This window comes from Brachionichthys hirsutus, chromosome 5 (assembly GCF_040956055.1).
Source record: "Brachionichthys hirsutus isolate HB-005 chromosome 5, CSIRO-AGI_Bhir_v1, whole genome shotgun sequence".
NCBI classification, from domain to species: domain Eukaryota; kingdom Metazoa; phylum Chordata; class Actinopteri; order Lophiiformes; family Brachionichthyidae; genus Brachionichthys; species Brachionichthys hirsutus.
This window is the reverse complement of record NC_090901.1, coordinates 2793209-2818715: the sequence shown is the minus strand read 5'-3', so window position 1 is coordinate 2818715 and position 25507 is coordinate 2793209. Positions and strand designations below refer to the sequence as shown.

At 45.1% G+C, this 25507-nt stretch overlaps 2 protein-coding genes across 2 annotated transcripts; both read left to right on the top strand.

Moving 5' to 3' along the window:
* The first annotated feature begins 608 nt into the window (after positions 1-608).
* Positions 609-3288, top strand: syt1b (synaptotagmin Ib). The gene is made up of 8 exons (XM_068739903.1): positions 609-732; positions 981-1156; positions 1553-1663; positions 1752-1919; positions 2030-2197; positions 2385-2502; positions 2859-2992; positions 3082-3288. The coding sequence occupies exons 1-8, from the start codon at positions 609-611 to the stop codon at positions 3286-3288; spliced, it is 1206 nt and encodes a 401-aa protein (XP_068596004.1).
* Positions 3289-4376: 1088 nt separating this feature from the next.
* On the top strand, positions 4377-25288 carry otogl (otogelin-like). Its single transcript, XM_068739232.1, is given in 58 exon segments — positions 4377-4449; positions 4827-4869; positions 5163-5208; positions 5424-5502; positions 5610-5702; positions 7086-7240; positions 7625-7746; positions 7960-8165; positions 8676-8800; positions 9084-9190; positions 9317-9423; positions 9499-9624; positions 9700-9808; positions 9893-9939; positions 10020-10165; positions 10274-10400; positions 10695-10872; positions 10991-11115; positions 11271-11480; positions 11619-11787; positions 11907-11981; positions 12207-12250; positions 12432-12597; positions 12969-13076; positions 13182-13320; positions 13914-14048; positions 14146-14292; positions 14372-14491; positions 14604-14720; positions 15665-15821; positions 16080-16106; positions 16203-16382; positions 16458-16806; positions 16808-16942; positions 17027-17106; positions 17222-18060; positions 18394-18571; positions 18667-18809; positions 18889-18912; positions 19016-19108; positions 19212-19401; positions 19529-19746; positions 19906-20047; positions 20128-20313; positions 20439-20651; positions 20923-21027; positions 21122-21229; positions 21384-21485; positions 21858-21962; positions 22282-22322; positions 22434-22497; positions 22617-22795; positions 22937-23041; positions 23137-23256; positions 23438-23483; positions 24255-24326; positions 24924-25003; positions 25088-25288. Coding segments are annotated over 58 exon segments (7926 nt in total).
* Positions 25289-25507: the final 219 nt, after the last annotated feature.

Sequence of the window (25507 nt, the reverse complement as noted above, 5' to 3'; positions counted from 1 at the left end):
GTTACACTCATACTAAGCTGATGCTAATGTTGCTTAAGTGTGACATCTTCTGACTCAACCCCACATGTGAATAATTGTAATGTCTGTCAGATAGTAAATAATGAATCAAATCATTTCTGTGCTCTCCTGCTAATCAGTTTTTTTTCCTCTCTACATTGTTAACCTACACTGAACATGACCTTGGTACTTGATTCTCACCTCGAGTAGCTCAGTGTGAAGCAGCAGCGGTCTCCACGTAACACTTCTTCACTTCTACCCTTCCCCTCTCCATCCTTTACCCCCCTCAACGTCAGCAGGTTTGGCGGATAAATAACGGCTTGCATATCCTGTGTCAAAGTGTTAGTGCCAGGCCAGCAGAAACAGGAGACGTCATTTGACCCCGATGTTCATACGGCGTCGGAACAAATTATTGCCAGATAATAAGAACTCATCAATATGATCCAAGGAAACTTTTCTCATGTGTTTCTGCCGTTTTTCTTTGAATGGCTCCTCACATTTAGAGGGCATTTGCACATTCATGTATTTCTGTTATTTGTAGGTGTAATGCTCCATGTACTGCTCAACTTAATATGCAATTTTATTGCAGATTTGCAGTTACCTCTAATATAATGACTGGGAGACGCCAAGCCTCTGCTAACACGACCCAACCAGAGCCAACGACCATCACAGAAGAACAGCAATCTGGGGGCCACGATGCTAAAAGGTTCATGAGTGAAGTGAAGAACATCCACAGTGAGTTCAACACATAATTCATTCCTTGGTCGGGAATACAATCAGTAAAAAAATTACCGGTACTCTAACTTTGAAGCCTTTAGAAACTACATCTATACAAATACATAAAATACACATACATATCCAGAATGTGAAGGAAGTGAAATGTAAAGCTAATATTTTGAAAACTATTTTCAAAGCCTTTGACTAAAAGTGGATGCATATTAATTAGTAGTAATCACATTTGTGTGCTTCATGTGGATTAACAGTGCCGTCATGGGCTGCTGCTGCCCTCTGCATCGTCAGCATCTGCTTGGTGATGTCATGCGCTGTGTGTGTGTGGAAGAAAGGTTTAAAAAAAAAGGACAAAGAAAAGGACAAGAAAGAGGGAAACAAGAAGAATAAAGGAGAATCCGACACTGAAATGAATGAAGGTTACAAAAAGGTACGTACGCAGGACACAAGGACACGCACTCCCTCCCTGCAGATGCATTGTCCTTGCTGTGTGTGAGCTGTGGCATTGGGGTCACCCATGAATAATAATCTGTCAGTGGGTATTAAAATTAATGGACGTTTTATACATTGCTTGCGTCCTAATAAAGGCTGAGGTCTGAGATGAGCTGCTTTGTTGTTGTACTGTCTTCAGCTCATCCCTTTACAATAAATTAGGGCTATATGGTAACTTAATCGTTATTTAATTGGCTCTTACTATGCTGTATAATACACTCTTGGAACAAAAGACAAAAAGCTGACCCACATGGGGGCAGAAGGTCCTCACTGATTACTTGTGAAGCTGTAGATTTCCCCTGCTCATGATGTGTTTGTGTCCGTTTGTGTGCAGCCACCAAAAGAAAAAGTTTTCAAAGAAGCAGAGTTGTCGGATGAGGCGCGGAAGGATGAAAAGCTGGGCAGGCTGCATTTCACATTAGATTATAACTTTACACAAAACACGGTGAGGTGCTGCCTCACATGTTAATATTTTCTGTCAGTTAGTCACATTTGAATCTGTTGTCTTTACTTTCCTCTGCTGTTTTGTTTAGCTGCTAGTAGGGATTTTACAGGCAGCTGAACTTCCTGCTATGGATGTGGGAGGGAGTTCTGATCCTTACGTGAAACTCTACCTGCACCCAGACAAAAAGAAAAAGTTTGAAACAAAAGTCCACAGGAAGACCCTCGAACCTAATTTCAATGAAACGTTCACGTTCAAGGTAAATGATGTCTTCAAGAAAATGAAAATATATAATTCCTTTGATCCTGACTGGGAATTCACGATCTGTTCTCGTAATTCAAATGCTTGTTTTTGACGTGTGTTCTCCAGGTGCCGTACACCGAGCTGGGTGGGAAGACGCTGGTCATGACTACCTACGACTTTGACCGTTTCTCAAAGCACGACGCCATCGGAGTTGTGAAGATCCCCATGAGCAGCGTGGACTTCAGCCAGTCTCTGCAGGAGTGGAGGGACCTGCTGAAGGCCGAGAAGGAGGAGGTGGGGAGCACACTGTGAGAGGAGCGGAGAAGTTGGCCTTGGGCGGGGTATTAAAAAAACCCAAGAATAAAATAGAATAAAACAAATGCTCCCTTTGAGATCTTCTAAAACACTTCTGAGGTAGACTTGTAACCTTGTGAGATGTTTAAACTTCAGGCCACAACGTGCTTATTTTTCTTTTTAATAGAGTGAGAAGCTCGGAGACATCTGCTTGTCATTGAGATATGTGCCAACCGCAGGGAAACTGACGCTGGTCATTTTGGAGGCCAAAAACCTGAAGAAAATGGATGTGGGTGGATTATCAGGTGAGACACACAAGCAACAATTAAGTTAGAGTCGCATTAGATTTAAATTTAAGATCAATATTCCATTAAAATGCTGCATTTTTAAATTATATATAGACTTTAGCGCAATGATAACATTTTAAAAATAACTAAACTCTTTGTTCAATCAGGAATGTAACATGACTAAGGTTCACCTTAAACAGCCCACTTCAACTGCAGCGAAGCGTTACATCCTTGCAACTGCTGTCTAAGTGGTGTGATCACCTTCAAGCAGTTTCTGTTTGGGGAAAGCATGAAGCGCCGCTACAATAGATGTTGTGTTTCACTGATGGAGTTACTGCACCAGTGCCAGGATGCTCCTCTCTCCTCTCTTACAGACCCTTATGTGAAGATCCACTTAATGCAGAATGGGAAGAGACTCAAGAAAAAGAAAACATCGATAAAGAAGAACACTTTGAACCCTTATTACAACGAGTCTTTCAGCTTTGAAGTGCCCTGTGAACAGATAGAGGTACATAACTTAATCTGTATACACACACACACACAGAGTTCTTCACAAATGCATTTATTTTCTTTGTGTGTTTTCATTTTGATTCATAGAAGGTGCAGATAGCGGTGACTGTGTTGGACTATGATAAGATTGGGAAAAATGATGCCATCGGAAAGGTGCTGCTGGGTGGGAACAGCAGTGGGACCGAGCAATGCCATTGGTCAGATATGCTGGCTAACCCACGGAGGCCAATAGCGCAGTGGCATAGCCTCAAGCCAGAGGATGAAGTCAACGTAGTAATTTCCATCAAGAAATGAAGCCATGACCTGAGTAGGCAATGAAACCTTGCTGCATTTATCCAATACTGTACACGATCCTACCTCGCTCCTAATTCTCGAAAAAAACAAGGTACTTAAGTAAGTAAATCTACCCATTAATATCCTATTTTACCTTCTAGCACAATTTGAGACACTCTTACGGACTAATCCCCTCAAATGGTTTTAATCCAAGATGTGTCACTGTGTACAGAGCTATTAAAGCAGATTCTTTTCAAACCTTTGTGCTTTTTTTCTGTCCTGGCCTGGTCAAAAACATTAAGTCTGCACCTGAAATAAAGAGGGGTAAATATCCTGTACTCAATATTTCCATTCTATCTCAACTTAAAATGAAAACGATGGCGAAAAATCTTTCGGAAGACAAGATTAAAGCGGTTTTGTATTTCGAAGCAGGACAGCAAAAAAACCTGTGCGTGGTATCCCAGTTTTCCCATTTGATCCTTATAATGACTCCCAGACCATGAAAACTTACACCTCACTGCACTCAGAGTATCATATAGACATTTGAAAAATAATGACAGTTCACTAATGTTCAGTATCTTTTCAAAATGATTGAAATTTGACACCTGACTGAATCAGCACAGTTTCAGCAATAATTTAATCCCCGTCTGTAGAATTATTGTTTGTTATCTCAGAGTGATAATGAGTCTGTGCTGCAGCATTATCATTGGAATAAGAGCTGAAACATTATTAGATCAGTGTTTTCCAATCTGACAAAACACATAATCCATTTATCTTCACTTTCTCTTCTGGTCGGAGTCTCAAGAGTCGTTTGGAATCCCCTTGCTCTTTGTATCACTCAATGGCGCTACTGTTCCCCCCCCCCCCCTGCTTGCGTCTTCAAGTCGTCCCACCTGTGTGAAAAGAGAGGATGCGGCAGTGACAGAGGGCGCACTGCAGGCTGATCTGCCCACACAGGTGTAAACCGCTCGTCATCCGCTCAGGTGGGCTGTCGCCAGGTAGGTGTCGCACGCAGGACGACCACGCAGACGCATCTTCCATCCCTGCCTCCATCGAGCCCCTGAGATGCAGCGTTAACGTTTCTGCGGGACTTACTCTCAGACTCTGAGATGAACTTAAAGTGGACAGTGAAACGATTTCTTCTTATGTCGGTTTCAATCTCCCATTTGCTGTTACTTGAGGGTGAGTCTGACAGTCGTGCAATGTTTTAACAGCTTTTTATACACTGTTAAATATATTTGAGTGCATTTAAAGGTCTACTGTAGCCAGTGGGGATTATTTCCATCAGTATTTTATACATTCTTCAGAATATTATTTGAGTGACCCGTCTTTCTGTCTATTTATTCAATCTGCCAGAGACGGTTTACGTGACATGCAGTGTAAATTGGATAAAGCTGCTGTCCTCGTATTTTTCTATATGTCTAACTGCTAACTGCTCGTGTGTTTTTGATAAGACACCCCTCAATCTTTTTTTTTTTTTTTGCTGCAATTCAAAGACGATTAAAATAGTTCAGCACTTTTTCGTAAACTAAGTTTGAATGGTTTCTCATTGTGCTCAGGAGCTCATAGCCGACTTTCAGTGGCAGAAGGAAGACTGCAGAGGTAAGTCAAAGGAAGAACTTGGACACACGATTGCCGTCATTAACAGTGAGACCAAATTAGAAGTAATCTTAAATAAATTGTCACTATCAGATCACCGGTAATTGACATCGATGGCTACATTTGTGCTCCTGTTTCTGGCACCGGAGTGTGTGTGTGTGTGTGTGTGTGTGTGTGTGTGTGTGTGATCAAGAAAGAGTAGATTGGATACAGAATTCAAAGGGTGTAAAGTGCACTTTAGTCTCCCCTCTGACTGTTTCCCCCCCACTAATGTGCATGTTTGTGTGTATGTGCAGAAGGGCTAATGCACTTCGAAGGAAACGGGATCTCCTTGGGGGGGAGGTAGGTACACTACACCTAAGAGAACCAGAGGAGGTCAGGGCACCCACCTGCGCACACCACCCTAACCGGCACAAAGCTGTCTTTGTGAAGAACGAGACACCCTCATCGACACACACACACACACTTCCTCCCACTGATTCTGATGAAACACTCAGTTTATAATTATTTCACTGATGAGATTTTATACTTAAAAAATCTTTGTTGTTGATTGCCAGACATACAGACCACTGCTGTCAGAGGGAACTTTGTCACGCAGCATTTTACACAACTACACAGCGAGAGATGCCTCCTCGGGTAAATACATTCCTCAAGACTTTCCTTAAATACATTTATTTATTTAAAACAAGTTTCCCTTTAATTAATGTAACTTGGGGATGTGAACCTGTTTTCATCTGTCCTAGAATATTGTGGCTGCCTTAATGGTGGCTGGTGTCAGGAGGGCGGTGTGTGTGACTGTGCCCAGTTCCAGGCACTGGGAGACCGCTGCCAGATTAGTAAGTAAACACACACACACATAGAATCTCATTCTCATGGTAACATTGTTGATTGACAAAACAGCCACCCTCGTCACGGACCAAGGCAGATAAAAACCCAGATGCACGACAGAAGAGGGGAAATCCAGAAACTGAGCTTTATTGTCACAAACCGGGTCGTCAGTCCAAACCAGCGGGCAAATCAGAAGAGCGGCAGGCAAAGGGAAAGTTTCAGAAACCAGGCAAGGGTCAAAAAAAAATTAGGTAGCAAAGACAGGCAGGCAAACAGGTGACATCAAAACCAGGCAGGGCAGGTACACAGTAGGCAGGATCAGGATCAGGATCAGGATCAGGATACAGCGCTGGAAATCACGACATTCTGGGACGGGTGCGCCGTGTGAGCTGAGTATATGTAGCGTCCGGGCTGATGACAGATTAGCTGCAGGTGAGCCTGGGAGCACAGGTGACTGGAATGAGCTGATTGCAGAAGGAGGATCTGGAAGACAGGAGAAGTTAATGCAAGGAAAAGCACAGGCCAGCCTCAAGCGGCGACAACCCTGGTGTGTAACAGATTTTCTCACTAGCATGCATTCAATTTTTAACAGCGGTATATAGTTCATTGTAAATGGATGAGCGTGCGTGTGAGATTGTTTGTGTGTGCAGATCAGACAATCCAAACAGCAAGTATTAATTACAGATGTGCTGCACACTCTGATTAACTGTCAGATTTCCCCAGATGTCTGTTTTCTCTATCTTCCTTTTTAAACAGACCCAATGAGTTTACACACACACACACACACACACACAATTTCATTCAAGTGCAGGGCCGTAACAAGATAAAAACAAAAACATTTCAAAGCTTAAAAATAAAAGTGTAATTCATGATTAATTTAGAATGTTCCCAGCCGTAATGTAAATTTGATCAGAGTAACTGAATTGATGCCTCAGAAAAACATGTTGTGAAAACATTTATTAAGATTGGGATATTTGTGAAAACATGGAATCTTCTCATTAACGAATCCCAAATGTAACATTTTGGAGTACATTAGCATGAGCAGGCTTTTACTGACGACATGGGAAGATGTGATTCACTATCAGTACTTCCCACCCCCTCAGATTGGGGGGGGTAGAGTCTCAGGCAGCTTCTTGGCATCACCGGCTATGGGGAATTCCTGCAACAAAAGGCCTTTGTAGAATTTCAGATATTCCGTGTCCGCTGATAAATTAAATGAAATAAAGGATGACGAAAGACAAAGATGATAAAATAGATATGTCTTATGACTTGCACTCTCAGTTTAGTAAAAAGTCGGTTTCTCCTGACGTTATTTCGTGACGTCACGTGAAACTGATCCACTTCATCATTCAAAGAACTCTGTCTGATTGAATGGCCCATTTCCCTCTCAGTTCCAAACCAGGGCCAGGATAGAGACGGCATCTGCAGGTCATGGGGTCAACACCACTACGAAACATTTGATGGAATCTATTTCTACTTCCCTGGAACCTGCTCTTACATCCTGGCCCAGGACTGCCACTCACCATCACCGCAGTATACAGTGTGGGTAAGAGCATATTGATCCGTACTCCTCACTGAACTATTCAAGCAGTATTCATTCAGCGTCTATGTGGAGCAGCTGCCTTTTACTGTTATTTTACTATGATAAGAAGCTAAAATATTGATGTCACCACCTAAAGCAAAGGGATGGAGAACAGCAGGTTGCTTGCTAATGAGCACTTCTGCCTTTGACATGCATTCTTTGTCATAAAGTGTTTGATAATCAGAGCCGCTTGAGTTAGCTGAGTTGCTGCTGCTGCACTGTTGAGGTTTTGCCGCAACGGGCATTTCACCCCAGACAAATGACCTTAGCTTATCCTTCTGATTAATGTTCCACCAGCTGTTTCTGCTTAATCCTTCTTCAATTCTCTGTCTTCGTTATTCTTCATAGGTCCACAACAGCAGAATGTGCCACGGAAGTGTGTATTCATGCCCGAGAGCACTCAGTCTGTTCTTTCCAAACGAGGAGGAGATTCACATCTCTGGATATCAGGTCCACCAGGGAGGCCGCAGGTCCGTGTGTGTGTGTGTGTGTGTGTGTGTGTGTGTGTGTAGGTAGAGAGAGAGAGAAAGGAAAACGATCATTGTTAAGAGTCTTGAAAACATCTTGCTGCAGTTCCTGTAAGAACGGAAAGAGGGAAACAGCACCTGCTGTCCAATCAGTCGAGAAGCGTTTGCATAATGTTCAGACCTCACTTCTGGACGTGTCTGTCTCTGAAATGTCAGGCTGAGTCTCCCCCAGACGGTCGGCAGCGTGTTTATTGAGCGACTGGCCGATTACCTGCTGGTGAAGAGTGTGTTCGGCTTCTCTTTGGCCTGGGATGGAGACTCGGGCGTCTACCTGAAGATGAGCGAGGAGCATCATGGCGCCCCCTGTGGCCTCTGTGGGAACTTCAATCACCTGGCTGGCGATGACCTCACCACCACCCGTGGTAAAACCGGCCTGATAGGCTGCCCATCCTCTTATCCCTTCTCTCAGCACCCACTCATCTCAATTATTATTATTATTATAAACTCGGTACTGATTCTGGCCGATTATAGTAGAGAGACTGGAAGGAGAGCTGATAGTTTGGGTGAATGAATGGCTGGAAGGAGCAAATCATTCCTCAGCTGAGCAGTAATATGAACTGTGGTTCAGTTTTTCTCTGACTAGAGAGCTACACAGTAGAGTGACGATGAACTAGAGTCAACTAACGGAAAAACTGTGGCTATAAAAATGTTATACCCTTTAAACAGTCATCAAAATATGCATCATTTTGAATGGACATGCTTATTTTTTTAATTAAAGTTAATTGTTTAATGTTTAATCTAATTGTTTAAGATGTTGTAACTGAAATGATTATGTGCATGCTTGATTATGTGCGCGCAGGATAGTGTTTTTATCCTGCGCGCACCTCCAAACATACACAATGCATGCCGTATGTGTTGACTGTGTGTTGTAGGAATTCGTACAGATGAGCCTGCACTCTTTGCCAACAGCTGGGCAGTGGATCTGCCTCATGAGACAGCCTGTCCTTCAGTCGACCTGGACTTTAATGGGCCCTGCCAGTCTGAGTCAGACATGGATGTAAGACCTTTAGAAACCTTCTGTCCATTCTCTTTACTGCTTAAAAGCATCGGTCAAACAGTGAAAGTGACTCAGTCATGTCATATTTCTCTTTTTATGGATTATTTGAAAATATTACCAGTACAGTCAACCTTTTCATGGTTAAATCATACTGAAAAGCTGCCATTGATGTTTCATTGTTGGTCCCTGTGTGTTAGATGACTGTGGTGTCACCCTCTTATTGTTTTCCTTGTGTCACATGTCTCATATTCCTACCATACATATTTACTGTGGCTGTGTGCAGGATGCCATAGAGAAATGCAGCGCACTCCTTTTCTTCCCATTTCTGTCCTGTCACGAAAACATTGATCCAAATCCATTTGTGGCCAGTTGCGTGTCTGACATCTGCATGTAAGTCAACAAGTATTACTCCTTTGTTTAACATTTAACCCCCTTTTCCCCGTATTGCTATTAGTGACGACACAGTTGCAGAAGAGAAAGTTTTTCTTTTCTTTTTTCTTTTTTGTTTGTTTTTAGATCTGATGATGAGGAAACATTTTGTCGTGCATTGCTCGAATACACTCGTGCCTGCTCACATGTTGGTTATCCAGTGAGAGAGTGGAGAGACAGCTTCCCTTCTTGTAGTGAGTTACCACCGCAGCGCCACATTCTCAGAATCAGACGCATTTATTTGACTAATCCTGTGTGTGTTTACGTAGATGATGGCTGTGAGGAGAGTTTCGTCCACAGAGACTGTATTAGTTGCTGTCCACCCACCTGCACGTTCGAGAAAGAGTGCCTGGGAACCAATCTGCATTGTCTGGATGGCTGCTACTGCCCTGATGGTGTTTAACTATCCACCTGATTTCTATTCGTTCGTGTTGTTTTTGTCCCTAAGCGTTACAATCCTCTTCCCACAGGACTCATCTTACAAAACGGAACATGCATCGCCGTGTCTCAGTGTCCATGTGTTTATCATGGTGCATCCTACGTACAAGGACATGTGCTTGAACAAGGATGCAGCGTTTGGTGCGTATGGACACGTAAGCACCAGAGAGCGCGTACTATGGCTTTATTCATGCGTGGCTAATGTGATGAATGTTCTGTTCTCAGCGTGTGCATGGGAGGAGTGTGGAACTGCACTGAGAACAACTGCACAGGTGAGTTTACTCTGACGAACCAGTGTGTTTCTGAAGCAGGGAAACTGAATTCGGATTCATCAGCTCTATTCTGTCGTCAGCGGAGTGTTCGGTGATAGGTGACATGTTTGTGACGACATTTGATGGACGGATGTTTCTTCAGCCGGGGGCGTGCCAGTACGTCCTGGCCAAGAGCCGCAGCAGCAGCAGATTTACCGTTACACTGCAGTACACTACCTGTGCAGAGGTAGCATGCATGATTACTTACAGAGATAACACATTCACACACAATTACCTGCCCTGTCGTATTCTTTGTGCAGAGATGTTACCAGCCTTTGTGTGTGTGTGTGTGCAGCAGCAGGTGTGTATTCAATCGGTGACAGTGGTGTTGGATGAAGATGTAAATCATCAGATTACATTGACCAGAGAGGGGGAGGTGATAATCGGTGTCAACCCAGTGCCTGTGCTGCCCTATGTTGACGGTAGGAGCCACTTTATGAGCCACAGGTTTTTAATTACTTATGAAATAATGAATGAATGAATGAATAATTCTGATTTGTCCTTGTTAATTCAAACCCACTTCAATGATGATGATGAATATATTTATTAGATAGAATGTTAGAGTACAAGTACAGTCAAACATCCTGTCTAAGAGGAGCATTTCACCCCTGCGGTCTTGTTTCCGTGGAAAGTCCTTAGTATAATTAATGTGATTAATTAATAACCTTAATTATTTCATCTTTGCTCATGGATGTTGATGTTTGTTTCCAATGCAGATGCAGTGGAAGTTCGGAAACTGACCACCGTGTTTACGCTGCTGAAGGCAGTGATTGGTCTGAAGCTACATTATGATGGTCGAGGGGGGCGGGTCTATGTGCAGCTGGACAGCCAGTGGCACGGACGGACTCTGGGCCTGTGTGGAACCTTAAACGGCAATCTACGAGATGACTTCCTGTAAGCAAGTCCTTCCCTCCTTTAGATCAGTGTTGAGTGTTTATCTGACTGTGTGTGTGTGCGTGTGTGCGTGTGTGCGTGTGTGTGTGTGTGTGTGTGTGTGTGTGTGTGTGTGAAGCTCTCCAGCAGGTATGATTGAAGGCACGCCTCAGCTTCACGCCAACGCCTGGAAGGTTTCGTCAGCTTGTGTTGCTCCAGTCAACCTGCCCATCGTGGACCCATGTGAAATGAACCAGAACAATGGTAACGAGGGCTTGATGGCGTTGTTGTAAATTTTGATTTAATTGTTTACTTGCTGACTGCACGGCGCACCCTGACATCTCAAAGCGTGTAGATCTGGACTCTCATTTCTACCGGCTTTAGGTGCTAATGGGGTCGTGTCTATGTGTGCGTTCTAGTATTCTATGCTTCTCGGTGTGATGTCCTTCTGGGGAGTGTGTTTGCACCGTGCCATGGCTACATGAGTCCAAATATCTACCAGCAGCAGTGCCGCTACCAGGCCTGCCGCTGTGGGAGCAGTTGCCTTTGCACAGTGCTTGCTCACTACGCCCACCTCTGCTCCGAGCATGGAGTCGACATCAATTTCAGATCGCATGTGTCTGAATGTGGTGAGTTTTTGTTGTGTTTCTGGGTTATTTTAAGGCAGTATTCAATTATTGTAGTTTAAAATGGCACCATATGTGATTTTCACAGTGTCAGGGGGGGGGGGGGAATGAGTTTTGCTCTATGCATGTGTGTCTGAACAGGAGTGGTGTGTCTCGGAGGGATGCTGTACCACACTTGCGTGTCCCCTTGCGGGCGGTCCTGTCGCGCTCTGTCGAGTGCAGAGACGTGCAACCCTGATGAATGTGCCGAGGGGTGTGGCTGTCCAAATGGCAGCTTCTTTGATGATGTGCGCCAGCGCTGTGTGCGACTGTGAGACCACACCCCCTCACACACACACACACACACACACACACACAAGCACACACACAAAACAGAAAGTAGCGTCATTATTTAATCCAATTATAATAACGTGAGGAATAACTCCCCAGGTCTCAGTGTCACTGTTATTCCATGGGTGGCGTGTCACAAGCAGGGGAGGTGACCTTCAGCGCCTCCGGCCCGTGGTGAGTCGCGACTGCCCTCGATTGAAAAGCAAATGCTCACTTTGGTGTCTCTCCTGACTTTGTGACATCTTTGTACGCACTGTCTGGTACATTTGAGACATGAATAAACGCTTAAGCGAGTGTCCAATGAGACGTGGAGCACTTAAACCAACCTTGTGTTTGATGACTTTACTCCCTTGGCAACGCACTCGCCTCTTTTCTCTTTCTTCCTGTCTCATCCATCAGCCTGTGTAGAAATGGGAAGATGGAGTGTGTGCCAGAAGAAAAAGGTAACCTCTCCTTTTAAGTCCTGCTCTTGTTTATTTCAACAACAACAAAATGCCACCTAAGGCCACGCCCGTCTTGTCTTGTGTCTGTGGTTGTATCTTATTTCCCATGTATGGCAGTCGTGGCAGATTTTTAAGGCTACTGGGATACTGATTTTCTGTGTGTGTGTCCCTTCGTGTTCAGAGCCAGACAGCGTGGAGGTTGGGGAGTGTCCTGAGGGGAAGGTGTATCATACCTGCGCTGAACAGAGAGGAGGTGTGGCCTGTGCACCGACCTGCCGTAACCTGATGTTGAACCTCACCTGCCCCCCCAACACGCCATGCATCCCTGGCTGTGTGTGTTCTGCTGGGTAACATAACCTTAACATTTTATAACCCTGGGTCTTTTAATATTATTGCGAATTTGTGTATTTTGTTGCCATTTTCAGCATTAAATGTATATTTTACTAGTGTTTTGGAACATCTGTATTACCTGAACACAACTGGTGCTACTTGCATCTCATCTGTGCTTCATTAGAGTTTAATTTCTTCATTTTTGTCTGAGTTACTAAAACATGATATATAATATTTGCAAAATAGTGGTGGCAAAAGAACAAGCAAAAAGTAAAAAAACACACATTTCTTCACTTGATTTAATCACAACACTGTGGATTAATTTACTGTAATATCTGTTTGAATGAGTGCATTTGCATTTCTATTGACTTGCGTTTCATCTATGAAGGCTGGTGCTGCACCACGGGGAGTGTTACTACCCAAAGAACTGTCCTTGTACCTGGCTGGGCCTGGAATACCTGCCTGGAGAAACCGTGGAAACACCATGTCACAGATGGTAGACAAGTTTCATATAATGCATATTTCCATTCAGTGATACTATAATTATTATTTTTTCCCAACTCTGGTTTTCTTCTACCTGTTCCCATTTCCCTCTCCGTAGTGTTTGTCACAGAGGTTTCTTTAACTGCAGCTACTCACCATGTCCAGCTGTGTGTACCGTTTACAGCGACAGGCACTACCACACGTTTGATGGCCTCGAGTATGACTACCAATCAGACTGTCAGGTCTATCTGCTTAAGGTGAGTAGACTTTAAAAACACAAAGTTTAAGAATAATGTAATATGTATGGCTTCATTTTGTAATGCTAATCGAGTGATGTCAGAGTTCTTTGCTGTACTGTAAGAGTGTTTGAATCGTTGAAGAGCATCTTCCGCATTTATGGGCCTCATCTGATTCTAATCTGAAGAAAGAGCCAAGATGGTTTTCAGTGATAACAGATTAAGGTGGGTGTGCGTGTGTTTTTGTGTCAGCGGCTGTGCACCGTAGGAATGGCAGTAGACGTGCAAAGCTGCAGGAGCACAAAGAGACCAGTGTTCACTTCAAAACCCAGGGCTCCTGCGCTCCCAGGGATATAGAATTAGAATTAGAAAAACAGACAAAACAATTCAGGCCCAAAAGAATGCCAGCCACCAGGCAAACATCTAAATAATGGGGGAACAGGTCAGAGCTGTGTCTCAATAGCCTAGAGTTGGTTCCTCTTTTGGTCACTTTCACGTATGCAGAATGTTGCAATTCTTGTGAAGACAATTTCAGTTGTGTTGTTAGGGTGGAGAGGAGCGGACCTGAATTCCTTCCCTTTCTGTCGTCACACTTTGTCTTCCTCTCTCATCAGAGTGCAGGAGAAACGGAGGTTTCCATTGTTGCCCAAAATAAAGACTGCTATGAGAGCGGCATTGTGTGCATGAAAATACTGGTCATTCACGTGGGACTTACCAAGATCTACTTTACCGACAACTCTGGCAGCCCCGTATGGACAAAGCACACATAGTCACGATATCTCTTTTCCAATTAAGCACTGTTTCTGTGTTTCTACTCACTAGTCTACTTGGTGTGTCCTGCCTTAGAGTCCGTCTACTGTTGTAGGCCGTAGGTCAGAGTTTGAGCTGTGGAAAGCAGGCTACTACACTGTGATCCACTTCTCTAATCAGGACCTGACCATACTATGGGACCACAAGACAACTGTGCACATCAGAGTTGGACCTCAGTGGAAGGTTAGATCTAGGAGCATGTCTTTCAAATGAAAGTTTAAGAATAAAAAAACAAGATGGTAGCTCTGCTTTGTTCCTATAGAGCCTTCTCGGTGGACTATGTGGAAATTTTGATGGAGTGACAGTGAACGACATGACAACTTCCAGCCACATGGAGGTCAGTAATGCGCAGACCTTTGGAGACAGCTGGGCCCTGGGACAGGTACGAGTCAGCTCAGCCGCTGCCATTCTCACGTAGGAGGAATTTATCTCCCTTGATTCCGCTGTGATATTTAAGAGTAACCAGACTCTGTGTGTTTTTTTGTGTCTTTCAGTGTGAAAGCGACTACATTGTTGAGCCACCATGTGAAGGGGATTTAGGAAGGCAGCCGTATGCCAAGAGAGAGTGTGCTCTCCTGTACAGCGACGTCTTTGCACCCTGCCACAACGTGGTGAGTGTCTCGGACACACACACACACACACACGGAGAGAGAGAGAGAGAGAATGTAAGAAGCCTGGTTGCAACAAGGGAATCGAGGTCAGTGAGGGGTTATGGGAACTGATTCCAGCAGACACACTGTTCAGACGCAAACACCAAATGCCAAACCAGAGACAAGGGCGATTGTACCCACAATAATATAGCATTACTCTATGTGACCAGCAGATGGCACCACATACATTAAAAAGTTGATCTTTATTTTTAGAAATAATGACTCATTTTTGTGGATTTTTTTTTTTTTTGCTATTAATTTTCCCACTGATATTGCAATGACACTGTAATCAGAGTCAAGACACTGTCATGCAGGTAGAAATGCTGGTGCAAAAGTGATACAAAGAGTAAGCATTGCTGTTTAAATCAACGCTGAAGATCACATTAATTTCACTTGTATGATACAAGTCAAAATCCAACAGCTTAAAATGTTTAAGACTTTTGGGCTGTTGGCATTTTTCACATGAAAGGCTTCAATGTCTCAATTTGTCTGGAGTACTCACCCAAAATGAATGCAATTAATTACAAGCATTGCCCCTCCGCTCTGCTGGACCGCTCTACATTATCAGTAAAGAAAATAAATGTTGCTGATGATGTTTTGCTGAGAAGAAGTGTTTAAAATACATAGTTAGCCTCGCCTTTGGACAGACCAGCTCGTCGCTGATGCATTTTGTCTAACTGTAATAGAGCTCACTTGAATCCTTCTGCACCAGAGGTTGACCCACATTCCTTTTGTCCTGATGTCTCATCACTCCTTCTCTCTCTGAATTATTGAAAACTGCTCACCCTCCAAACAAGACCTCCCCTAGTTCCCCCCAGCAACATTTGGCCTGCTTCCCTTCATCATTGTGCCTCTGTGTGTCTATGTTTGGTTTGTGTTTGTGTGTAATGACGTGCACCCTCCAGGTTGATGTGGCCTGGTTCTATAGGAACTGCCTGACAGACACTTGCAATTGTAACCGTGGGGGAGACTGCGAGTGTCTCTGTACTTCCATCGCTGCATATGCGCACAAATGCTGTCAACAAGGGGTCACAGTTCACTGGAGATCACCCTCTGTCTGTCGTGAGTGACACGGACACATACTCTCATGATCGTAGTATGTCTGTGACAGGGCTGCGCAATACGATAATATAAAAACTATCTATGATTTCTAATTGTGATATGTCATCATGTGGATATGAAATGACTTGCATCAGGGGTCAGAGGTGCGACCCTGTCTTTACTCAAATAACTAATAATAATAATGATCTGTTGTCTGTAGTTAGGTATATTATTTAATGTACTGAGGTGCTTTATAACGTTTGACCTCCTTTTTTTCAGCCTATGATTGTGAATACTACAATCAAGGTATGTATGAATGAGGACTATAGTTGTTTTTAGAGAAAGATTTTGTTCTCAAATGTCACACATTTCTAATTTCCCCACTTGGTCACTTTCCCACAGAGCTAGGCAGTGGTCCATTCTCCTTGGTGAGTGCCATTTCTAACGGCACCATGTTTGGGGTGAATCGCACTAGTGGCTCAGTGTTTTCCCTGGTGAGAGAAAGAGCAGGTCACCTGCCTGCACCTGGCCTGCTGTTCAACTTCATGATCACTGCAGGCTTGCAGAAGGAAAGAACATCACGTGAGCATCGGTGTTGAGAGAATAACGCCGCACTACTTTTAGGAGTAAATTCATTCTCATTTGCTTATTTGCCAGGTGTCCCTGTGGTGTCACTGGAATCTGCAGAGAGGCCAAACTATTTTCTTGTCGTGTCGGGGAACAATCGTCTGCAGCTAGAGCGCTGGAGTCGGGGGGACGACTTCAGTCGGAGGGCGACCTTTGTCCAACACCAGGGGCTGTTTCTGCCGGGCCACGCCTCTTTCGAACTCGCTGGCCAGCCTGGAATCTTTCTGACACTGACGCATACAGCTGCACAAGCTCAGAGATACGACAACTCGGATGGTTTCAAAGGCAGCAGCAGCTTCACACTGGAGGGTCAGAGACGCAGGGATCTTCCCAACACACAGGCAAATGTGCTTTTGCATAAAGACGAAAACAAACTTGTTTTTCCCTCCTGTGACAGAGAGCAGTTTTGTCATACCGTACCGTATGATGTGTGAGTGGCGCTACCAGGCTTGTGCGAGCCCTTGTGTTCAGACGTGCGGCGACCCAGACGCCACGCGCTGCCAGTTCCTGCCTCCGTGAGAAACTAGGCACATCAAAAACACCCACAACAGAATCGATGCTTCGTTCAAGTGCTATAAAATGTTTCCTGCTCGTTGCAGAGTGGAGGGATGCTTCCCGCGCTGTCCCAGGAACATGGTGCTTGACGAAGTCACGAGAAGATGTGTCTACGCGGGGGATTGTGAGTACAACAGAAGTATTTGTTTTAAATTGTCATGTGGTGCATATATTATGTACTCTTACGTATTTAAAATCAATACAAACTATGTATTTAAAATATAAATCATATCCACTAGGTGTGTCTCTTCCCCCAACTCCTACGGCTTTTGCCTATGTGACACGATCCAACAGAACCACCTCGGCACCGCAGCTCGCTACAACAACAACTACTGCAAGTACTACTTCTACCGCAAGGCGTAGTACCTCAGCCACGGCTGCTACAACAACCTCTACGACCGCCACCGCTGCTACAACCACCAGCACTAGCACAACGGCTACAACTTCTCCCAGTACAACTTCAGGGACTGAGCGCGTCACGACCCGGCGCGCCCCATCGCCATCTGCAACGGCTCCTCCCACCACTATGGTTCCTCCCACTCTCGTTCCCACTGCCCCGCCAGACACTGCCACCGTTAGCACAAGTGAAATGACCCCGGCTCAAACCACAGTCGCCAGAACGGCCACCACCTCCACCACGGCATCGCCCTCCACTGCTTCCACAGAGGCAGCTACGTTCCCATTGACCTCCACATCTCCACCACCCACAACTCGCACCTCAACCGCAACTACTTCAGCCACAACAGCACCACTAAGTTCAACCCCAACGCCTCCAGTTGCCCCTCCTACAACGCCACCGCCCTCTATACCCATCACGACACCCGCCGTCTCCACCGCTTCTCCTCCTGAACTGACCACTGACACCACGCCTACACCTCCAGATACGTCCATCCCCACAGACACCACCACGCCAAGAGACGCTTTGCCAGACGTCGCCACGGCTACGCCGCTTTCTACAACCATCGATCTCACTGTTGAGCCGACGACCGCTGAAATAATCACAATCTCTGACACCTCTCCTACAACGGAAGAGGGCTCAACCACGCGTCCCCGCCTGATGCCCACAACGCCCTGCATCGTAAGTGTTACTGTTGTAGTTAGAAACGGTGCACATGTACAAGCACGTGCGCTTGAACACCTGCACGGTATACACGAATGTCAGGTTCGCTTTGTAACTGACTACCTGCCGACATGAATGGATTTACTCAAATAATTGCTTAAGCTGTTTATAGCGGGGCATGGTCATTTTTTTACAGCCGACATGTGTGACATCTCATGGAATAAAGCACAGGTGAAATAGTAATTAAATAGTAAATAAAAATATGTCTACGGATAAAATACAGTTAATCTGTGTATAAAGGGAGGCTCTGCGTAAAAACTCAGTATGGAGGAAATGCCTTTGTTTCCACAGCCTCCGTATTCCCACCGCATTGATGAGTGTGCTGAGCTGATCTGTTTCAATGGAGAACTTCTGCTTCACAACGCCTCTCTACACTGCCGCTACGACACCGCCCAGCCCCAGTGCAGCCTCCTGGGCCTGCCCGTTCTCATCAGCACAGACCCCTGCTGTCCACAGTGGCAGTGTCCCTGTCAGTGGCTCAGTCATAGACAGGCTAGGAGGTTATTAGAATCCATCATTTGCTGTGATAATGTGTTTCATCTAACGATATAATTCATTATCCAGGTCGCTGCACTGTGATGTCAGACCTGCGTGTTATCACCTTTGATGGCAATAATGTGGCCTTGTATGATAATGGATCCTACATCCTGGTGAACCTACCCAGAGAGACGATTATTGGCACCGTGGAGAAATGTCCAACCAGCCAGGTAACATACAAAAAAATAATATTAGAAATGTATGACCAAACAGCTGAAAATTAATACTTTTGTTTGCTTTCCTTCGTAGAGTGTAAACTCCATCAGAAGGCCTGTGAGTGTCTCTTTAAATCCTGTGTTGCACAGTTATGTTTTATCATAATGAATAGCATATTATGTAAAAGTCACAAAATGTTCTAATGTCATTCCTGCCACAGAGTCCTACAGGTGGAACATCTGGTCTGTGTTTTAAACAGCTGAACATCTCTACCTCCTCCTACAGAATCATTATTAACCGGCTGGACCGCAAGGTAAATCTCTGCCCCCCCCCCCCCCCCCCCCCAGAGCACCGGCGGTACGACTCTTCCCTTTCAAACTTGGTTCTTGTGTGTCTGTTTCTCCGCCCGACTCCAGGTAATGGTAAACTACAGGTCTGCTAGACTCCCGTTCTCTCGTCATTCTCTGTATGTGGAAGACACAGGCAGCATGTACCTTATCCACACACCTGGGGGGGTCAGCATCCAGTGGTATCACAGCACTGGCATCATGGTACTGCAATACATCACCCCTTATAACGCATCTGTGCCTACAAGAGGCCTGTGTGGTGAGTCCTCACTCAGACATGTCAGCTGTCAGTACTTAAAGTTTTCATGTGGAAATAGCCACATCACTTTGACTCGAATTATGACAAATGACAATTTGAGATGATGATGATAACCCCATAATGCCAGGCTGTTGTGATGGTAATCCGGAGGATGACCTGAAGCTGCCCAATGGCACAGTGGTACGAGAGGTCGGGGACATGATGCTGTTCCTCCAGTCCTGGAGGGTCCAAACCAGCGATGAAACCGAACACAGGCGCAGAGTCAGAGACAACTGCACCACCGGTGACTGCTCCACCTGTCTCTCAATGCTCCGCCAAAGAGCCTTCACACCATGCCACAGCAAGGTAGCTCCACCCAGCATGTCCTATGCTTGATTGTAAAGTTTAATTTCTATGGGTTTTGGGGTTCCTAGTCAGAGAAATCAAACTATTTGACAACCTCACTGGAAGCGTAAATCTGTGTGAAATGATGCAAACAAAACCTACATGACTGTGCGTGTTCAGGTCGCCCCAGAGCAGTTCTGTGACATCATATGGGCAGGTGACCTGCACTATAAGAATCACCAGTGTGATTTCCTGGCAGCGTACGTGGCAGTCTGCTACACACATCAAGTCTGCATCAACTGGAGACGACACAACTTCTGCCGTAAGGAGGCGGATAAATGAAACGCTGACGCTGATGTTACTCATTTGCTCACGCATTCCTGAATCCCTGTCACCTCGTAGCTTTGCGTTGCCCCCCCGGTAAGGAGTATCAGGCATGCGTGAGCACCTGCGCCAGCCCCACCTGTCTGAACAGAGAGTACTATGAGGAGACCACCTGCTCCTTCATCAGAGAGGAGTGTGTGTGCCGCAGTGGAACCATCCTGCACCGGGCTGACTCCCCGTTCTGTGTAACTGAGGACCGCTGTGGTGAGTGACACAGTAGCTGCATGCCTTTGTGATGGGAAACTGTGTAAGTTTTAGGCTTTGCTGCAGTGCGTATTACTCATACTACTCACATCATTGGTGGTCTCATTTGGCTCTCATATATTCAGTGTGCACAGATAATGAGGGGAACCCGAGGGCCCCGGGTGAGGTTTGGAATGGATCTGCTCGCAGCTGTTGCCTGTACAAGTGTATGGAGAATGGCTCTGTGGTGGCTGTCCAAGCAGATTGCAACTCTGTCCCCACGCCGCTGTGTGAGAGGGAGGGCGAGTATGTGCTGGATGTGGTGGAAGAAGGAGCATGTTGCCCAAAGAAGATCTGTGGTGAGCTTTGCCCAAGTAAAGCATTCAATCCGAAGGTGCAGCTTCTGGAGACGTCATTTTTGAGATGATTTGTTAATGTTTTCCCAACTCTTTCGCTTTTAAGGCTCGTCGTTTACAGCTGTATCATTTTCCTGAAGATGAACCGTGATTTCTGCAGCTAACCAGTGTCCCCCATGCCCTTTGAATTTCAGTGGCACGAGACCTGAAATGATCTTTCCTCCTCTGACACAACAACCTCCTCCTTTTTGTTTTTTGCTTCTTTACTCCTCAGAGTGCAACATGACCATCTGTGACAGTGAAGCCCCGCCTTGTGATAATGGAAACAGGCTAGTGATTGGTTACAGTGCTCTTTCCTGCTGCCCAGAGTACAGATGCGGTAGGAAACCTATGAGTCTCATTTAATATAATCTCTTATCTTGAACATTTGCTCTCATTACGCATTCTAACAAAATGCTGACTGTGATTCTCAGAGTGCGACCCGATGGCGTGCCCACCTGTGTCTGCCCCCAACTGCAGGGAAGATCAGTTTCTAGTGGAGGTCAGGGGGCAAAAGCCATGCTGCTACTCTTTTATGTGTGGTAGGTTTTTCATTGCAGTTCGCAAGCCAGTCTAAAACTGAAGCCATTAGTATTTGGTGGGAGGTTGGCAATGGGCTGCGTTTCCGTCTTTGACACATCCATCAATTAGAGCAACAAAAACTGAATGTGTTGTTTGTGTTTTCTGCCTGAGCAGTGTGTGAATCTTGCATTGAACCCATTCCAACATGTTCACATGGAGACATTCTGGCTGTGGATGTCAACAACACCAATAGCTGCTGTCCTCAGTATCACTGTGGTGAGTGTACATATTATATATACTGTATACATATGTGTGCTTTGTTCCCTCTGCCAAGGAGGTAATGTCTTTGCCAGCATTTGTCTGTCTGACTCTCATGATCAGATGATTAAATTGTGTTGCTCATCCAGAAGAGATCCTGGATTCTGGATCACTTTGAAATTACTGTTAACATTGCAGTCAATGGAGCCCAAACAATTTTTTACCTTTTGATGATGATCCAGATCATCGTGTGGAGGGTGTAAATCCAATTAGGAGGGCAATGAGCTGCTTGGGGGAGGTCTGCCCTCTCAGAGTGCTTTTCTAGTTTTGTTTTGATGTGTGTGTCCATGTCATCAAAATCATCTGTATACATTTTCCCATGTGCCGTAGTTTGTGACGTCAACATGTGCACCGAATCATCTGTGAGCTGTGCACCTGGCCTCTCCCTGGTTCAAACCACTGTTCCTGGGCATTGCTGCCCCCAGCAGCACTGCGGTACGCTCTCACAACTACTCACAGGCACTCATTTACACTCTTGATCTCGCTCCGGCTCTCTTATTAAGAGGTTTGCTTTTGCACTCCACTCCACATGTTCTTGTGAGATTTCTTAAATCTTAGAAATAGGATCTACTGAAATGGAACAAGATTTTAATGCTAAGTGCGGTCCCAAAAACAAAGAGGATCATTGACGTTTTTCCTTTTCCTCCATCAGGATGTCTCAGACAGCTCCTGTCCATACATTGGTCACAATGCCCGTATACTTGCATCAACTTCTTTCCTCCATTCCCTTTAACTTTCCCTCTTCCCCTCCCAGAATGCCGTTGTGAGGACAGCTCTCTCCCTATCTGTCAGGTGGTAAGTCAGCAAAAAGCTGCATCACAACTTACTGTCTAATCAGGTTTTTGCTTGAGGGAAGCGAAAAAAAATGAGCAAATTCAATGAAGTCAGCACTTTGTTTTCTCTCAGGGGGAGGTGCTGGTCGACATTCCAGACAGCAGCACCAACTGCGGCTGTCCTCAGCAGACCTGCCGTATGTGAAATAAAAGCACCAAGGCTCACAGACACACCTGGCATTAATGCTTGTCCCTTACAGTATAATGAGTGAATAATCGATCCTGTATTGGGTTTATTTGGTCTACCTGTGTGCAGAGAAGGCAGAGGTATGCCTATTCCAAGGGGTCACGGTGCTGAGCCCAGGCCAGGCTCTGATTCAGTACCTTGAAGGAGAGCTCTGTTACAGTGTTCATTGTTTGCGCCACAGAGATCCAGACTCTGGCTTCTACGCCATGGAAATTACTTCTGTAAACTGTTCTCAGAAATGTGGGCCAGTATGTATCCAACACATTTAAAACATTTTGATCAGTCATTGTGAGAAGTATTGATTCTGATTTCTTCTCTGGCTCTTATACCATGTCTCATTAACCCCCCCCCCCCCCCCCCCCCCCCCCCCCTGTGCCTCATCCTCTTAGCACCAGGTGTATGTACCGTCCACTGACCCTCAGGTGTGCTGTGGCTCCTGCAAAAATGTATCTTGTTCTTTCGTCAATGAAAACAGGACAACTGATCTTTTTATTGTAAGAACAAACATCCACTTTTGATCAGTGCTGTCTTTGTTGCGCTGTTCTGATTCTGAGTGTGTGTGTGTGTGTGTGTGTGTGTGTGTGCGCAGGCAGGAAGCTCCTGGGTGGAGAACTGTACACGTTATGACTGTATGGAAACAACAGTGGGGGCAGTAATACTCGCCTCCGGTGTGGTTTGCCCACCTTTCAATGACACAGAGTGTACTCAGGTCGGGACCCCTACATTTTCACCATTATCTCATTTTAAGGTTCAAATAATGAACCTAAAATTTTACAGCATAATCGTCCATTTTCCTATCTGTTTCAACAATCCATATTTGTTTCGATGTTGGCGTTGTTTTGTACATTTCACTTATTAACTTTCTTTACTTTCCTGCGCTCTTCCTGCAGAACGGTGGCGTCGTACAGAGCTATGTGGACGGTTGCTGCAAAACATGTGAGTCTCCAAATCTATTCATCTGTTTTCTGGTATTGCTTTGAGCTGGCAATCAGGGGGGGTGAGCGCCTTGTTGCCTGGCAGTGGTTGGGCTTGTTGGCTGAATGGCTGGGGGTGCAGTCTGTAGAGGTAGAGATTGTTTTAATGCATTTTCCACAGTCCACTGGGCTTCCCATGAACTTCAGTTCACATATTAATGGACCGGCACACAAATTCACAAAACCCACTATGGAGATGCCATGGCTATTTTGGCATGATGATGTTTTTTTTTATACATGTAAAATAAATCAAAATCTATTACAAACACATGCACTTTTAAGATGATGAGCTGTTTTTCATATATCTTTACAATATAAGAAAATATATTTTTAAGTTGTGTAGGTCAAACCTTTATAAAATATGCAGCAATGTCATTTTGTCTGTCTGGGGATTTGGGATTTGGCGCTGCAGCCTTGCTCTGTTGCCTGCTTCGGCCTTGAACCTGCAGTTTGAGCGCGCTCTACATTGAGTTCCAAGACGTTTTGGGGGGGGTTAGAGTTTGTGGTCCTGCTGAGCTTTTCTTTCTAGCACAACAAGTGACTGAGTGCTTTGGCTGGGTGCCCGGAGCGACCCGCGAAACGAGCGAAATCCACGTGCATGCCCGCTGCACCGAATTCATCCTCTATTTGTGTGTGACGCTGAACTGTGTGTTTTCTGAACCAAACGTAACCTTGTGTGTGTCCTCATGATGTTCTTTGAACCGGACGGCCGCGGTCCCGATGACGCTCCCAGGTGCTGGAGTGGGTGTTTTACCATTTACCGTTAATCCTGTAACCCCCACTGGTAGTACTAACTGTGACACAGGTACCATCACCTTGGAATATTTCCACTTCCAATCTTTTGGCACAACCGTGTCTCAAACTTTGTCTGAATGTGTGTGGTGTGGGTTTATGTTTTTGTCTCAACACAAACAACCTAATCTTGTAGGAATTTACTCTGTGCATTCATCCATCAGTCAAAATGCAGTGAAAAATACTTCAACAAATCAAGAGTTAAAAAGCCAAAATAAGGTCTCATTTTATGAAAAAGCAGGGGATCATCTTCTCTTATCCACTTATATATGTCCAACTTTTTTTATTATTTTTGATTGGCTTAAAATGAAGGTTAAGTTTAGACCTCTAGCCAATACGAGAGCTGGATCTCTGCTGTGATAATTGTGCCCCCAAACAAAGTGAGTGCCTATGTTGGGCAACAAAGATCCCTGCGGAGCAAGCCTGTCAGAGTCCTGAGTGGCAGATCTCCTCGGTAAAATCATGTGAAACTGTGTTTGCCAGTGCGTGCATTTCTCTGTGTGTGGTTGGATTTCCTAAAGGCTTTGGGATGTTTTTTCAAAGATGCGTGTCCGAAGATATTTCTGTTACTCTGTGTGTGCCTCTCATGCCTGTCTTTACATCTGCATAGGTAAAGAGGATGGTAAGACATGCAAACGTGTGGCCATTCGGACTACGATTAGAAAAGACGACTGCAGGAGCAACGCACCGGTGACAGCAGCGACACATTTACATAGAATGAGGAAACAGATTTAGAAACATCTAAAACATCATCTTGTCTCCATCCTCTTACAGGTAACAGTCTATTCTTGTGATGGAAAGTGTCCATCTGCCACCATATTCAACTTTAACATCAATAGTCACGCCCGGTTCTGCAAGTGTTGCCGGGAGAGTAGACTACAAACCCGCTCCGTCACACTCTACTGCTCTCGCAACGCCACAGTCGTGGACTACAGCTTCCAGGAGCCTCTGGACTGTTCCTGCCAGTGGAACTAAACGCAGGAGTTTGGCAGTGAAAGCATAACAAATGAAGAGCGTGAATAAATAGAGGGATACCTGGGAACAGTCCTGATGAACAAACATGTAGAGTTCAGTTGCAACACTGGCCTGAGTCAGCGATAATGAAAATAGCAGATTGTTTTCAAGTGATTCTGTCCTCACAGCTGCTTTTATTTTCCCGCTGTGTGAACCCAGTCAGCTTTCTAGCTTTCAAGT